Genomic DNA, 16901 nt, shown 5'->3' with positions numbered 1-16901 from the left:
CGAGTTATGTTTCCAAAATGCAACTGTACATCTCATAGGTCATCCCTTAAAGATCATATATGCCAAAAATAAAAAGAATACGAAACTTTTTTACTGTTGAATTGAAAGAAGTAATACAAATTTTCGAATGAATACGGGTAATGAGAACATCACATCACTTTATGGGTTTACGAGTTATGTTTCGAAAATCCAACTATACATCTCATAGGTCATCATTTAAAGATCGTCTCTGACAAAAAAAAAAAAAGAATACGAAACTTTTTTACTATTAAATTGAAAAAAAGAGCCCGAAATACAAATTTTCGATTGAATACAAGTAGGTTTAGGGTTCGAATACAAAGAATAAAGAATACGATACTTTTAGACTGTTGAATTGATAGAAAAGAGTTCGAATACAGATTTTCGAATGAATACGAGTACTGAGAACATCATCCCACTTTATGGGTTTAGGAGTTATATTTAAAAAATTCAATTGTACATCTCATAGATCATCCCTTGTTGTGCTTAACTCTCTGTGAATCCTCCTTCACTCTGGTTCCTACATGACTGTCACTTCAGTAGTTGTTGGCGAGAGTTTGATGACGGTGGGCTGCTTCTCCGGGATGGATGTTACATTGTTTTGTCTTTGTCGTCTATTTTCAGTTTTTAGGCCTTCGTCGTTATGGTTTTGGACCTCTCACTATTTATCTTGGACCGTTGGTTGGCCTTGTATTTTGCGTTAAAATTTTAATGAACTCTAACTTTTCATCCAAAAAAAAAAAAAAAAACTAAACCTCTGTTTCTTACTAATGTTTTCCTCTTAATTTTTCCATCTAAAAGTGTAAATGTATCCTAAAAGCTAGATACTTGCATCCCAAATGTTGGATACGTGTTCCATCAAGCGAATCAGTATTCGTTGATATGCATGTTACATATCTAAAAAATAACTGACAAGTATCATAACTAATATATATCTGATGCGATACAAGACCAAACCAAAATATATGTGCTTCATCGATGCAAGACCTTGAACAACCTTACTAAAATGAATGACTTCGAAATTTCTACGGATGGTTCCCGCTTAAACATTGGCTCATGAAAGTTCTTCCTGGCTTTAAGCAAGAAAAGAAAACTTCTTCCATTTCAGACAACACTCTATAGAGGATTGTATTATTAGTTGGTTGTTAAGAAATGAATAAACACGAACTACAATATTCTAAATTTAGTACTATTGTCTGGTGATATTCCTCTTTATTTATCCCCTCAACTGACCTATAATATTGGCTCCCTTGCAAATCTCGATCAAAATTAAATGATATTGCAAGTGTGGAATGTGCCTTAAGCTATCAACATGGTAACTTGTTAAGTACTAGATTTTTTTTGTCACTTAGTACTAAGATTTAGTAGTATTTCTCTTTACTTATAAGTGAAAGGTCTTAGGTATGATTTTCGCCAAAGGTGAATATGAACCACATTATTGCTAACACATTGTGAGGTTATGCTCACATCCTCATCTTAGTGTAAATAATATCGTTTGTCAAAAAGTAAAAAATAAAAAAATTAACTACAATCAATATCCAATCATAATAAGATAGCTTCTTACCCTTTAATCGTTCTATCCTCATCCTTTATGTCTTTTTGCGAATTTGGGTTACATTCTAGGCCTCGTGTTACCTTTTTGCGTCCAATCTATTATTGTTATATATATATATATATATATATATTTTAAGGTATTTATTGGTCATTTTATATATGGACAAACTTGTAATTAAAATTTTCATCAAAAGTGGAGAGAGAGATAAGATACTGACATTTTCTTTTGTTGCAGCACCCAATTAAGTAAAAAATAAATCAAAGCATAAATACATTGTTTTTGACATCGGTTTTTTTTTTTAAGAAACGTATTTAATTTTTGCTCCTATTTGTGGATACACGTAATAAGGACTGTGAGTCTCTTACTCTTTTACCATATGCATTAAAAATGCCCAGATTTAATCTTATCAAAACATAGTGATATCTCCTCCTTTGGCATCTTTTGTGAGTCCAATTTCCATCTTCCGTGACAAACTTGAAATTACAGGTTCACCCCAACCTTCATCCATCTTCGCTAACAGAACACTACGACAGAACAAAAACTCCCATATTCTAGTCAAATTAGGTTTTGACAAGATTTTAAAATCCGAGGGTAGTCAACTAGGATTTTAGAAGAAGATTTTAAAAAACTTTGAAATCATGCGGTAGTCAAATTAAGATCTAAGAGGATTTTAAAAATACATTCAAATCCAGAGGTAGTCAAGTGAGATTTGAAAAGACATTTTTAGAATGATTCTAAATCTATCGACATTAAAAAATTAAGATTTGGTAGGATTTCATGAAGAAGTGGGTTTCGTTGGATTTGAGAATTTGAAGTGAATATACCCAACACCAAATACAATCCCACCTCATCCCCTAGGATTTCTTTCAAGCTTATGTTCCATGCACCTGAAAATTCAATTGATTCACTCTGTTGAAATTCTTGTATTAGTTGTAAATATTCATTGATTGATGTTGTGATTATTTTCCTAGTATAGGACGTTGATTGTAGGACTTGATTGTAGGATCTTGTCTGCTGTTGTAATTTGTCAAACTTGCCTTGTAAAGGCTATTGCTAGTTTGTATATTAGGGTTGTACCATCTTAATATTCAATAATCAATATTGGAGTATCATCTCTTTGCACATACATACATACATACGTTCTGCCATTTTTCTTGGCATTAGAGCACCCTCCTGGTGCCTGAAAAGCTTCCGCTCAATCTCGTCGTTCAACATGAGTGACGAAGAAACTCCTAAACAAAAACCAAACAAGTTACAACCCACAACAACAATGGACATCACTGATCCATTCTACATTAATCACTCGGATCATCCGGGTCTACACCTTGTCTCCAAACCACTGGATGGTGACAATTATTCCACATGGAGCCGTGCAATGACAATCAGTCTAAGTGCCAAGAACAAGCTCGGTTTCGTGGATGGTTCGATCGAAGCTCCACTAGAAACTGACGCCAAATATTCCCTTTGGAAACGATGCAACGACATGGTCCTCTCATGGATGGTCAGCTCCGTCGGCAACGATTTGATGAGCAGCGTCCTATATACGAATTCTCCCGCTGAGATATGGGAGGATTTGAAGGAACGTTTCTCACAAGGAAATGTTTCTCGCATATTTCAAATCAAAAGAGAGATCATCGAACACCGACAGCGCCAACAGTCCATATCGGTATATTATACCAAACTCAAAGGACTTTGGGACGAACTAGCATCATACAACACAATTCCAGCTTGCACATGTGGGATGATGAAAACGGTCAATGAAAAGGAACAGCAAGAACAGGTTATTCAGTTTCTCATAGGGTTGAATGATTCTTTTTCGACGGTTCGAGGACAGATCCTCTTGATGCAGCCACTACCAAGCATTCGTAAGGCATATTCTCTGCTTTTACAAGAAGAGAAACAAAGAGAAGTGGCTGAAGGCGGTGAGAGCAGCACTGCACATGCCATGAACGTATCTAAGACCGCTGGGAACAAGCTTCGCAAGACAAACAACGGTGGAGGTAAAGATTTTCATTGCACTTATTGTGATGGCAATACTCATACAGTTGATTATTGCTTCTACCTTCATGGCTTTCCTCCTGGACACAAATTCCACGGGAAGGACGTAAAGCCTCCAAACAAAAATAGGCGTGCAACGGCCAATAATATCAACAAAGACGAAGCAAAGTCGACCACCACCAAAGTCCCTGATGATTTGAAATTCACAGCGGACGAAATCAACCAAATCAAAGCCATTCTCCGAGGTGATGGTAAAAATCAGTTTTTTGCAAATGCAGCAGGTATTCCTAATGCCCGATGTTATTCTTTTTCCACAAATAATCCAAATTCTTGGATTATTGATAGTGGTGCTACAGACCACATTTCTTTCTCTTCCAACTTAAATGAAAAAAGGAACCTACCTTATTCCTCCGTCAATATGCCAAATGGGTCACAAGCAACAATTTCTTGTCTTGGGTCAATCAAGATCACTCCCAATTTAAAACTAAAAGATGTGCTTTGTGTTCCTGGTTTTCGAGTAAACTTAATGTCTGTTAGCAAAGTTACTCGGGATTTGAATTGTTTGATCATTTTCTTTCCCACATTTTGTATCCTACATGATTTGGCAACGAAGAAGATGATTGGATTGGGGAAGGAGCATGATGGCTTGTATTACCTTGTACCAGTCAAAGAAGACGTTATATTTCGACAGAATAAGGTTGGGGTAACTGCTGCCTCTGTATCCACATCTGCCAACATATGGCACCAGCGGCTCGAGCACCTTTCCAATGGTCCAGCCCAATTTTTATCTAGTTCCATTCCTTCAATTTCTTTTAATTTTGATTCTCATTGTGATGTCTGTCCAATAGCCAAGCAAACAAGGTTACCATTTTCCTTAAGTTCTACTTCTAGTTCAAAACCATTTGAGTTAATACATTGTGACATTTGGGGTCCGCACCGTTTGCCCTCTTCCTCAGGTGCACGATATTTCTTAACCATTGTTGATGATTACTCCTGATTCACTTGGCTATTTCTCATGCATTTAAAATCTGAAACACAAGAGAAAATAAAACAGTTTTTTGCATATGTCAACACCCAATTTCAGTGTCAAGTCAAGCAAATTCGAACCGACAACGGTGCAGAATTTCTATCCATGCGCCCCTTCTTTGACAAATCAGGGACACTTTTTCAACATACTTGCACACACACACCACAACAAAATGGGGTGGTGGAGCGTAAACATCGTCACCTCCTTAATGTTGGTCGAGCACTTCGTTTCCAGGCAAATCTTCCACTCAAATTTTGGGGAGAAAGCATTCTCACTGCCATTTACCTAATAAATTGCACACCCACCATAGTTTTATCCAAAAAAACTCCCTATGAAATGCTCTACAAACGCACACCAACATATATGCACTTACGGGTCTTTGGGTGTCTTTGCTATGCAACACAAACATCACCTAAACACAAATTTGATGCTCGGGCTCGTAGATGTCTCTTTGTTGGATATCCTTCTGGTCAAAAGGGGTATCGTCTTTACGATCTTCAACATCACCAATTTTTTACTAGCCGCGATGTGGTATTTCATGAACACATTTTCCCTTTCTCTCACCTTACTCAAGACACCCAACCTGATGAACTTGTGCATGTCTTGCCACTACCCACATCCGAAACCACTTCATTAGGCCCAGACCCACCTATATTTCATCCACATCCACCACAAACAACTTTACCTAGCCCCACCGAGTCTCCTACTTCACCCTCTACCCTTCAACAACCACCAAACACCTTACTTGACCATTCTCCATTCACGGTCTCCCACGATCAACCACAAAACACTCCACCTGAAATATCTTCACCGTCGTCGACCGTGTCCCCACCGAATTCTCTTGATCTCCCTAGCTCCGCAGACAACGTCACCCCACCACCTGCTTTTGGTCGCGGTTTACGCCCCAAGCACCCTTCTGTCTTATTGAAGGATTATGACTGCTCACAGGTCACCACGTCAACTTCCCAATCCACTTCTTCTTCGCGGTCAGGTACTAGATATCCACTATCCACTTACCTCTCATCTTCTCATTTATCACAATCTCACCAAAATTTTGTGAACAACATAACCCGTTGTGTAGAACCTACTTCCTTTGCACAGGCCAATCTTGATTCCCATTGGCAGGAAGCAATGAAGTCTGAACTTGCTGCACTTGAACACAACAACACATGGACACTCACTTCTCTACCGCCTGGAAAACGTGCCATTGGCAGTAAATGGGTTTACAAGATCAAGCATCGCTCTGACGGTTCCATCGAACGCTATAAAGCGTGATTGGTTGCCAAAGGTTACACGCAGATTGAGGGTTTGGACTATTCTGAAACGTTTGCACCTGTGGCTAAACTTACTACTGTTCGTTGCTTATTAGTTGTGGCTGCACAACGCAAATGGCCTCTCCACCAACTTGATGTACAAAATGCATTCCTCCATGGTGATTTGGAGGAAGAAGTTTACATGTCACCACCTCCTGGTCTTCGTCGACAGGGGGAGAACTTGGTTTGTCGACTCCATAAATCACTTTATGGCCTGAAGCAGGCTTCTCGCCAATGGTTCTCTAAGTTTTCTCAGGCCATTCAACTTATGGGTTTCAAACAGTCGAGGGCAGATTACTCATTGTTTACATGCATAACTGGGCATTCTATTACAGTTGTGCTTATATATGTTGATGACATGATCATTACAGGGAATGATCATGAGGCTATACAACGATTGAAACATTTTCTTCATCGTCAGTTCCGCATTAAGGACCTTGGACCTCTCAAATATTTCCTTGGAATCGAGGTGGCTCGCTCACAACGAGGTATTTCTATCTCACAAAGGAAATATATTTTAGACATACTGGATGATGTTGGATTGTTAGGGGCATGTCCGGTTGATTTTCCCATGGAACAAGATTTGAAATTAAGGCCAACGGATGGTGAATTGTTGAAGGATCCAACAAGATATAGAAGGATCGTGGGACGACTTATTTATCTCACCATAACAAGGCCAGACATCACATTTTCTGTTCAAACTCTTAGTCAGTTCATGAACCAACCTCGCAAGCCTCATCTTGCAGCTGCTATACGAGTCTTAAAATACCTCAAAGGGACTCCAGGACAAGGGTTGTTTTTTTCATCTGAAGATACATTGAAATTGAGGGGTTACTGTGATGCTTCATGGGCATCGTGTTTGACAACTAGAAGATCTGTGACAGGTTATTGTGTGTTTTTGGGAAAATCACTCATCTCCTGGAAGACTAAAAAGCAACATACTGTTTCACATTCGTCTGCAGAGGCGGAGTATAGATCAATGGCTGCAATCACTTGTGAACTTACAGGGCTTCGTTATTTGTTACAAGACTTAAAAGTGCCTCATGTAGCTCCAGCTCATGTTTACTGTGACAATAAGGCTGCTTTACATATTGCAGCCAATCCGGTATTTCACGAGCGAACCAAACACATTGAATTGGATTGTCATTTGGTTCGAGAAAAGCTACAATCAGGAATGATCGCAACAAGGTTTACCCATTCAAGGCATCAATTGGCTGACATATTTACAAAAGCATTGGGGAATGCAACATTTCATTCTCTTCTCAGCAAGTTGGGTATTCACAACATACATGCTCCAACTTGAGGGGGAGTGTTGAAATTCTTGTATTAATTGTAAATATTCATTGATTGATGTTGTGATTATTTTCCTAGTATAGGACGTTGATTGTAGGACTTGATTGTAGGATCTTGTCTGCTGTTGTAATTTGTCAAACTTGGCTTGTAAAGGCTGTTGCTAGTTTGTATATTAGGGTTGTACCATCTTAATATTCGATAATCAATATTGGAGTATCATCTCTTTGCACATACATACATACATACATACGTTCTGCCATTTTTCTATGCTCCGAATTGAATTTGAAATAAAACCAATCATTCTTCAAGAAGACAGAAAATGGATAAGAAAATCCACAAACAAAATCCATACAAATTCATAAAAACTTTAGTATAAATCCATATAAATTTGTCAAAATCCATATATAATTATAAGTCTATTAAAATCTTTTAAAATCTATCACTTAAAAAAAATCTATTAAAATTCTCTAAAATCCAAATTCACTACACCCTTAAGTTCCTAACAGAACGTTTCTAAGTTCTATACCCGAACTCCCATTTCCGTCGACCTTCATCCATCCTCCAAATTCGTCTGGTCATCCTCGTTTCCCAAACTCCATTTCCGTCAAGCAAAACAATATATCCGGCAAACCCATCAACGGCACCACCACAACCAGCAGCAGCAGCAAGCCAGCTTGGTCACTCGGCTGATCCATTCAGCTATCACCGAGAAGGTCAAACCACACCCTCACCCGTCCCGAGGAGGAGGGACTGCAGCCGCTTGATGTGGAAATTATTTCTCATCTGGGGGCTGATGGGCGGATACACAGCCTGCACCGCAGCTGACCCGACGAGTGGTGCAAATGTCTGATATGCCACGGACTGTACGAGTCGGCACATGTCTTCTCGGCTCACACCGGCGTTCACTACAGGGTCCTGAGTGCTGCAGCGAACTCATTAAGACTCCGTCAGAAGCACGATAAGGAGCTTCAAAATAACAAACTCCAGCTCCCGGAATTTGACAACGGCAGCGTCGCTGTGGTGCCTGTTAATCCTACAAGCACCGTGGCAAAGAAGAGTTGGCGGAAGAGGAAGATCAATCTTCCTGATGAAAGAGTAGCGGATCACCAGAATGGAACCGATCTGGTGGTTGGTCGGCATGATCACGAGGCGAATACTTCCGGCCACCAATGCCACGAGTCGGTGAGAGCTAAGAAAAAGAGAGCTCGGGCATTGGGTGTTGGTGGTGTTGCTGCGCCACCGTACAGATGGGTGCATGACCATGTGATGTCGTCTGATGATCACCAGAACCAAACCGCTGCGGTGGTGGCTCCTCAAGAGCACTCAGGCTGTGTTCGTCAAGTTAATTTGTAACAAAACTGACGCGCCATATTCACCGTTGTAAAGAAGTTTTAGTGTAATTTAAATTGTCGATAATGCAGACTGTTTATGTAGAAATGAACTGATTTAGAATAAAATTGGCGCCCAACATTGATATATTGAAAGTTCGGTATAATTTAAGTAGTCAGCGCAATGATCGTTCTAATTTAAATTGTTGGTATTGTAGATTGTTAGTCTAGTAATATTGGTGCGCTACTTAGACCATTATTTACCACTCGACCGTAATTACCTATCGAACTATATATCATTAAGTACCAAACTATTATTAACTTCCACGCATCATTTTCTTTGTTAGGGCTAAATAATCATTTCAATTAAGATGAACTTGCATTCTTCTTCCAACAATATAATATCCAATTTCCTTAAAACAACGAAAAAAGCACAGTGAGATTTGTCAAATTTTTGTTAATTTTAGTCAGTTTGTATCTCTCTTTTTTTTTACTTTCACTTCAGAAAAATTCTAAAATTTAACTAAAGATGTTTAAAGAACACAGCATATATCCAAATACACATTTATCGATCCATTTTTGTTCTTAATTAACCCTTTAATATACAATTCACAATTAAAAACTTGCTTTGGATGACCAGAAGTTGCAATTAAGTTTATATAACAAAACATTTATATACAAAGTTTTCTTGTACCAGAAGTTACAATACATCACTCGCTATAGGAGCCTAAAAATTCCTGGCCAAATCAAGACTTAAGGAAAGCTGCAGATTTGCTCCAAGAAAACGTAAACACCTGCACAATTGTGAAAATTACAGAGGAATAATACCGGTAAACGTCTTTCGTGCTAGATTAATGATTTTCTTCAGAAATAATGTCATGTAGTAGTTTTGCACTCCAAGTTACTTCAGCAAGGTTTTCTAGAGGAACTGCAATGTCTTCTGTGTTTTCTCTTAAAAGCACCCTGCATTCTGCAACAAACAAGGAAATATAGTAATTAGTAAATCATAGAAACTCAATTGTGCACGTCCTTCTGATAATGCACTGCTGAGATCCTTTTGAGTTCACAAATGGAAACTTTGTAGGTTAAATATAATGTTAAACGCCGTCTGTTATGCATTTGTTATGTAAAATGTAGGGAAAATACGTTTGTGCTGAAGTTGCTAACCTGATATTTTGCTGAAGTTGAGCATGGACATTGAAGCAAGGATCTTCTGCTCAACCTGCTCGCTGGTCTTCAGACATTGTTTTAGTGGAAAAATGAGAGATGAGAAGCTGGATAGCTGAAACTCAGAACCGGGCAGTGAAGAAAGTGCGCGGCTCAACCATTCCACGGTGATTAGGCACATTCTAATCAATTCCAAGTTTTCGGATCCTAAACACTTTGAAAGGGTTTCTACAAAAGACTTCTTTCCATAACCGAGTAGTGACACTGTTAAGTTCCTCAACCAATCTTCACTGGAATTTTCTCGCTCATCCTATATATTGCACCATTAACACATTTGATAATAAATTTTCAGTTTCTTGTCACTCAATTTAGAAGGAAAAGTGAACACAATAAATTATTTTTGGAGAGGCTAGAGATATAAGTGAGTATGGGGATAAAAATGTACCAATGGAGACATGTCATCAGCTAGTGAAATGTCTTCTTTGTTGTCGAGTGAATTCACTTCAGTATTGCCACTACAATCTTCTTGCTTTAAGATCCAACTTTGTGATGAATTTCTGGAGCAAGAGAAAAACCTTCCCAAGATAAGAAGTGCTGTGCAACAATTCTTTTGGACGTTCTCATCAGTTAGGCTGCAATCAAGAGCCTCTGTAATGGCGTCGACAGCTTCTTCTCTATGTAATGGCATCGACAGCTTCCTCTCTACCTGTAAAGCATGGTTGTCTTAGCCAAACATACATTTTGATCATGCAGAATGAAGATGGAGACGTTATCTTCTAACAACGGAAAGGGAATTTCAAGATATTACCGAATCATCAAATGTAAAGTACCAATCAAATACAGATAAGCCACCACCGGCAACCAAAACAGATTTTTATTTTTATTTTTTTAATTTTAAATGAAGTTATTCACCTCTCACCCAGCAGCAACCAGTTCTTTTGAACTGCAAGTCCGTAGAACACATGAATACAGATACATTATACAGTATTTACATGAGCAACAACCACTGAATTTCTAACGTTACCAGCATTCACAACATTAAGCATGTAGGAATCTACAAATCAGAAACTATAATTCACCAAGTAAAAAGAAATCAAGTTGTCGAAAATTCTCTTTTCATACAGCATAGATGCCTTTCATTTTAATTTTAGGTGGCATTGCTGATGCAAGAAACGGTCGAGCAAAGTAAGATATTTAGGACGGAACCGTTAAAAGTTTCTGTAAACTCTTAAATTTATGCTTAATGAGTATACCAGAAGATCTACGTGCAACAAAAGGACGGCAACCAGGGGTCTGTGGTTAGCTGGAGAACTCTGGAGACACGCAAGCAGAACATCCATTGTATCCACCATCCCCTCAATCTGCAAGCCACTGAGAAATGTTGTGACGTCTTTCTTCCTGCAATGGGAAAGGAAACAACATGGAATTGGTGATGAAAATACCAGTAGATACCAAAATAATCACTAACAATTACAGTTATACGGTCCCTCATTTTTCAATAGGCATTTATCATTTGCGTCAAGAAGAAAAATAGGTGACGTATATATTGTTTCTACATCACCCTAACAGTATGTTTATGCACATTTCCGGAGATGATGAATCACTCACACGCACGATCAACGAAGATAAAAAAGACGAAATGATGGGGAATGTTGACAGGCTCATTATGTAGTGTAACTCCCACGAAACTTTTTTACCAATAAGTAAACTTTACGCACCTCTTGAGGCAAATCAATTCCGTCAACAACAACACTGCATTTGTTCTTATTTTAAATTGCTGGCTTTGGAGCATCTCCATAACATACTGTTTGTTAATGTCTCTTGCTATTTGATTCCTACAATCTGCATCTGCTTCTATGCAACACGACAGTAATGCTGCTGCACGCGATTTCTCTTCAACTTTTCCATAATGAAACCGCTGAAGAAGAAACTGCAAGCCTCCAAGAGAGATCAGGTGCTTGGCATTTTCTGTCCTTTCCTCATTGCTGAAACAAGTGAGAAGCTGCTCTAGCACGGAAATAGCAGTCTCGTCGCAGTGACTGGACACATCTCTCACCAAGGTCCCCACTACATGAGAGGCAAAAGCCAAGAGTTTCCGACAATGTTCAGATTTCCAACTACGAATCACGCGCTTTAAGATAGAGTTAGGAAGAGGCAACACTAGACATTCCAAAGCTTTTCCTGTCACCGGACATGTTCTGTTTCCCTGATCAAACCACGCCTTGATGGCCAAACGCTCAAAGGTTTGACCCGTCTCTAGGGTCACTGGATCTTCAAACAACCGTCCATTTAGAGGGCATATGAAGTCCTGAGGAATGCCCGAAAAAGTGACTCCTTCAAAATAATTTCCATGTAAATCTGTGCCAAGGAAATGTAAATATGAGCAACAGATCCAGATGTGCACTACCAAACTATATAAACCTCAGACGTTCCTTTTGACTCACCTTCGAACGAAGACCTTGCTTTGATTGGCTGCACAAGAAGAGAAAAAACATAAGTATCATAAACTAGAACTGACATTTTACAAAGTTAAAGGTTTTAGAGAGGGTGCGGTACGTTTACAATAGAACTGGCAATCGAAGGTTCACTGAAATTCGATATCATAGATAAATTGTGATCGCTGGAATCCTCCATGTGCTTCTGTTCAAAAACGGAGTTTACATGGATTTTGAGGGTGACCTTATTCTCCTGTGCATGCAGCGTACGGGGGCTTTCTGAGTTTTCTCTAGACATGTCACCGAACTGATGATTTAGGTTGCTTTCTGGTAGATCACTCACTCCAAGAGAACCCCATTTTTGCTCTTCTGTCGTGAAGAGTCCATTTTCCTTCAAAAATGTTCTAGAGCATGACGATGACACCTAGCAGAACAACGAAAATCTCATATAAATTTATATGCCATACAACAAATAACCAGATACAATATCAAAGCTCAAAAGAAGCTTGCAAAGATGCTAACTGTATTCTGTACAATATTTCGTGTTTGTGTGATGAACTATTATGTTGAATCAAATTGCAAATAAAAACTTAATTGCAGTAAGCTGGTGCTAATTACTAAAGAATATATTCATAAGATTGTCCCAGCATAGAATACAAAAACGTCTATTGAATCTAGATACTGCTAGATGTGCTCAGAAAAAGAACTAATTAACAAAATAGTCACTTACAGAAAGGGATCCATCTTCCGGCGCACTCTTAGAGTAATCATCTTCAGTGTCGTGGTACTGATATTGAACTCTTTCGGCAGAGTCCTGAGTTACTTGTTTCACAACAAATGAACCATCAGAACTTCTCGTAATAGTATCCAAGTTTTCCATCTCTCCATCATCCTCGGTATCATTAGGATCAGGTTTACTTGCACGGCTAAACACAGAATCGTATAGTTTTTTGCTGACCATTAGCTGTGAACCGCCTGGACTAGGTGCTTCCGAAGAATGACTTTCAGAACTTCCCTGCTGAGCTTCCTGAAGAGATACTACAGATGGGATATGGATAGCAGGAGTGGGAGGAGATTCAACTCCTTCGGTGAGCCAGTCCTTATAGTAAACGGCAAATTGGTAAGTCCCAGAATCCAACATTTCATTGTACATTTTTCCTAAAAGCTTCAGCTTCCTCGGCTTGTTTTGTCTATCCGCTATTGAATCAGCTTCCTGATCATACCACGTCTTTAAATGTGTCAAATGTGGAAGAAATAGTTGATCCCATAATTCAGGCAACAATGTCATTCGTGTGTGAAAGGGCGTATCACAAAAAACTTGCAAAAGATGCTTTGCTGATACACGGTCTTTCTTCAGTAACTTGTACACCACACTGAGATAGAGATGAGCACAAGCTGACAGTTTGTAATTAGGAACTCCGGCTGTCAATCCATCTTTCAAATCGGCATTGTTCAACCCGGTTATAACACTAAGCTGCAATGAAGCTCGTTTTAAATCCCGTTCACTTGCTGACTCCTCTGCTGCCTTTTCCACTGTTTCGATTGCCTGTTCAAATCTGGCAATGATTCTGCTCTCGGCATTCCCTTCTTCCAGATCAACAAAGTTTAGGAAGGAGATACATTTGTCTCTGAGTTCATGCCGGAAATTCTCATCTTTGAGAAACTGCTTAATGCATCCACTTAGAATGGAAACAATGGCTTGGATTGCAATCTCATCAAGAGCAGGTTCAGGAACTGCCCGTAAAACTTTATCACTCTTTTGTCTGCGAACATCTTCCGAAGTTTTGCTATATGATGAATCTCTCCTTGATCTGTCATGTGAGGTCTCTGGCAGTTTCCTGCTTTGTCTATTGCTGTCACTAAAACTCGTACGTCCAGGAACATATTTGTTTGAACTGTGGCCATTCCTCCTATCAAACTTCGTGTCCTTCTTTGAGCTCTCTTCAAGTCCATCGTCTTCCATACTTCCAATCAAATACTTATCCTTTCTTTTTTCTGAGCTATACAATTCGTTCGAATATATGTCCTTGTATCTCTCAAAATCTTCACCTTCAACCTCAACTATCTCATTTCGTGGCAGACTCCGCGGAAAAATTCTATTCAAACTTCTAGCTTCCCTCAACCTAGTAGCACCTGTTTCTCCGAGTCCATCCCTAACTTCTTTCTTTGATCCTCCATCAACGGATGGTCTCCTACCAGCAACACCATCACCCGTTGGAAGATCATTATTCACAGCAAACCGAGACACATCAGACCTTGTTTTCTCTGTCCTAATTCTATCCCCTGACATGGAATGTCTCTTGTGTGGATCCGAATTAGCCAAATGACGCGTAGTTGAACCTGAGTGGAAGGAGGAAGCCTTTGATTTGCTCAACAATTTTTTTCTCCTAAATCCATCTTCTGCTAAAAGATCCTGCAAAGACGACGCCATTTGTGTTTGTGTGAACTGCTGATACCAAATCCTTTCCCTTACACTGAATCATATGCAAAGAACAAAAAACCAAGTTTAATAGTAGAAACTGAATCTTTAGATACAAAACCATGTAATAAAATACAAGCAAGTTAAAAGCAGTGCAAACTATACTACAAGAAAGCACAATATCCTCTTCAAAATTCCTCCGAACTGGATGTAAATTTTGATCAATGGGTTGCTACAAATAATTCGAAACATATGTAGAACGAACTATGATCTCGTTCGTGCAGTCGTGTAAACTATGTTTGTTTCTTAAAATCCTACAGATCACAACGCAAGTTGAAAATCTTTTTCCTCAAATAATGGTGAAAAATGAACAGTAATTAAGAGGCTATTCATCCAATAGGATCGAATTTCATTTCGTAAAAGATAGAAAACTTGTTAGGTTGGGATTCATTAAGCTTGAAGACATGATTCAATTTCCTTCACTCAGAAACCATAAAAATTGGAACATGAATTGAACCCGAGACAAAAATAAAGCATTATTTTGAAGCAGTAATCTAATTTACAGAATTTTTTCCTCCCATAAGGAACCAGAATTGGATATTTGCACTCGTAAACTACGACAGGAAAATTGATGCAGTTGACGAAAAGGACTAGTACTGCAACGCGGACTATAAGTTTATAATTCAAGAACCATTGCCACAATTAAGCCCATTAAACTTACATTCAGTCCCATAACACAGAGCCTCGTACTGAAAGGCACAAGACTTTCCCACCCTCATGAACCAAAACTGGATATCTGGAATCATAAACTATGAAAGTAATCAAATTGTCACATTCGTGCTTTCGGTCAGTCCAAAAGCACAATCAGCTTCGTGCAACGAAATGCTTATCAAATGGGCCCTTATGTATTCTAGTACAAAGACCTGTGAACCATAAACTACAACATCAAGCAAATTGTAAACAGATGGAGGTGGATTGAGGTAAGATTTTAAGAAAAGCCATAACAGAAACTATGCAACTTAAAACCATGTGACATGCTTAAAAGTTAAAACGCAAAACTCGTCAACTCCCTTTACTAACCATTTAAAAGTCAAAAAGCGCGTAAAGCCTCGTGGAAGCGAAATGATTATCAAACGGACCATGATCAATTCTGTAAAGACATAATTTTTTTCTCACCTCAAAGCTCTTTTAGGCGAACTCAGGGCAATCCCGGAAACTTCAGGCAAAACCCAGTTGCTGAAATGCCAAATAGCACATTAACTATTGAATGCCGGCAACTCAAAACTCTTGTCAGTTGGCAACTGGCACAGGAGGAATACAATCCAAGAAGAAGAAAAAGGTTTGGTTTTCGATGTTTGACAAGGAAGACGGAGAGGGTGGAGGGAATCTGAAGAAGGAAGAGGGAGGAGGGAATAAAAGAGATGCTGGTTAAAGAAAAACTAGGACTGCAAGACAGAGTAAAAAACAAAAAGAAAAGGAGAGAAGAAAGTGATGGAGAATTGGAGCAATATACAACCAGGCAATCAATCAGAGGAGGCTGACATATGGAAGCTGACAGATATGAGAGAGAGAGAGAGAGAGAGAGAGAGAGAGAGAGAGAGAGAGAGAGTATGAGGTGTGTGTGTTGTGACTCTTTCAACACAACTATGTATCTGCAGGCTAACTGATGTTTTCAAACTCTTTCAACTGCCGCCCTCTTGTACTTGGTCACTTATTTATCATTGGTTTCAATCAACATCTACAAAATAAATAAATAAATAAATAAATAAATAAATAAATAAATAAATACATGGAGTTTCTTCTTGCCTTCGAAATTCTATGTTCGATTTTGCTCGCGGGTCTTCTTTAATCAATAACCGAGTGTAGATAGAAACTTCAGACATCTTTTAGAGTTAAGAAGAGAAATATCATTTAGACTAAAAACTAAATGCTATAAACACTTGAAATTTGGAAAAGTAATCCCTTTTATAAACTAATATGTTTGGACTTGAAATGACCAAGTTAATCCCAATAACTTGTATTTTCTTTCAATAATCTTTGTTTAGTCTAATAGTGGATTTAATTGAGTTGAGAATCATGGCAACAGATTGAAACAAATTCTTGAATCTACGGTTGTTTTGTTCCCTCCATATGTAATACACAATTACAAGAAAGACATACAACGATAGACTTTCCCTTCCAACAACTAGCAACCCACATCAAAAAGAGGCCCAGGGGACCTTAGTCGAAGGATGTCAGCAGGTCTACCGTCCCCAAAATGGTGTCCCTTTTGTGTCTCCTCCTTCATTTTTTTGACACATGTCATACCACTTAAATTCTAATTTATTAAAAATTAATAGGGATTAAGT

The 16901-nt window shown here is 38.7% G+C and overlaps 1 protein-coding gene across 2 annotated transcripts; it reads right to left on the bottom strand.

Moving 5' to 3' along the window:
* Positions 1–9165: 9165 nt before the first annotated feature.
* Positions 9166–15870, bottom strand: LOC103401579 (putative E3 ubiquitin-protein ligase LIN). Of its 2 annotated transcripts, none has more exons than XM_017322912.3 (9): positions 15730–15870; positions 12865–14608; positions 12256–12558; positions 12144–12171; positions 11418–12057; positions 10953–11097; positions 10145–10405; positions 9700–10009; positions 9166–9502 (listed from the first exon to the last, which is right to left on the bottom strand). In XM_017322912.3, the coding sequence occupies exons 2-9, from the start codon at positions 14563–14565 to the stop codon at positions 9384–9386; spliced, it is 3507 nt and encodes a 1168-aa protein (XP_017178401.3). In that variant the 5' UTR covers positions 14566–14608; positions 15730–15870; the 3' UTR covers positions 9166–9383. The 2 variants fall into 2 exon arrangements, with proteins under 2 accessions (XP_017178401.3, XP_070664980.1); XM_070808879.1 differs by lacking the exon at positions 15730–15870 and adding an exon at positions 15275–15364.
* Between the last annotated feature and the right edge of the window lie 1031 nt (positions 15871–16901).

This window comes from Malus domestica, chromosome 11, assembly GCF_042453785.1.
Source record: "Malus domestica chromosome 11, GDT2T_hap1".
Classification (NCBI taxonomy): domain Eukaryota; kingdom Viridiplantae; phylum Streptophyta; class Magnoliopsida; order Rosales; family Rosaceae; genus Malus; species Malus domestica.
This window is presented reverse-complemented; position numbering and strand designations above follow the sequence as displayed.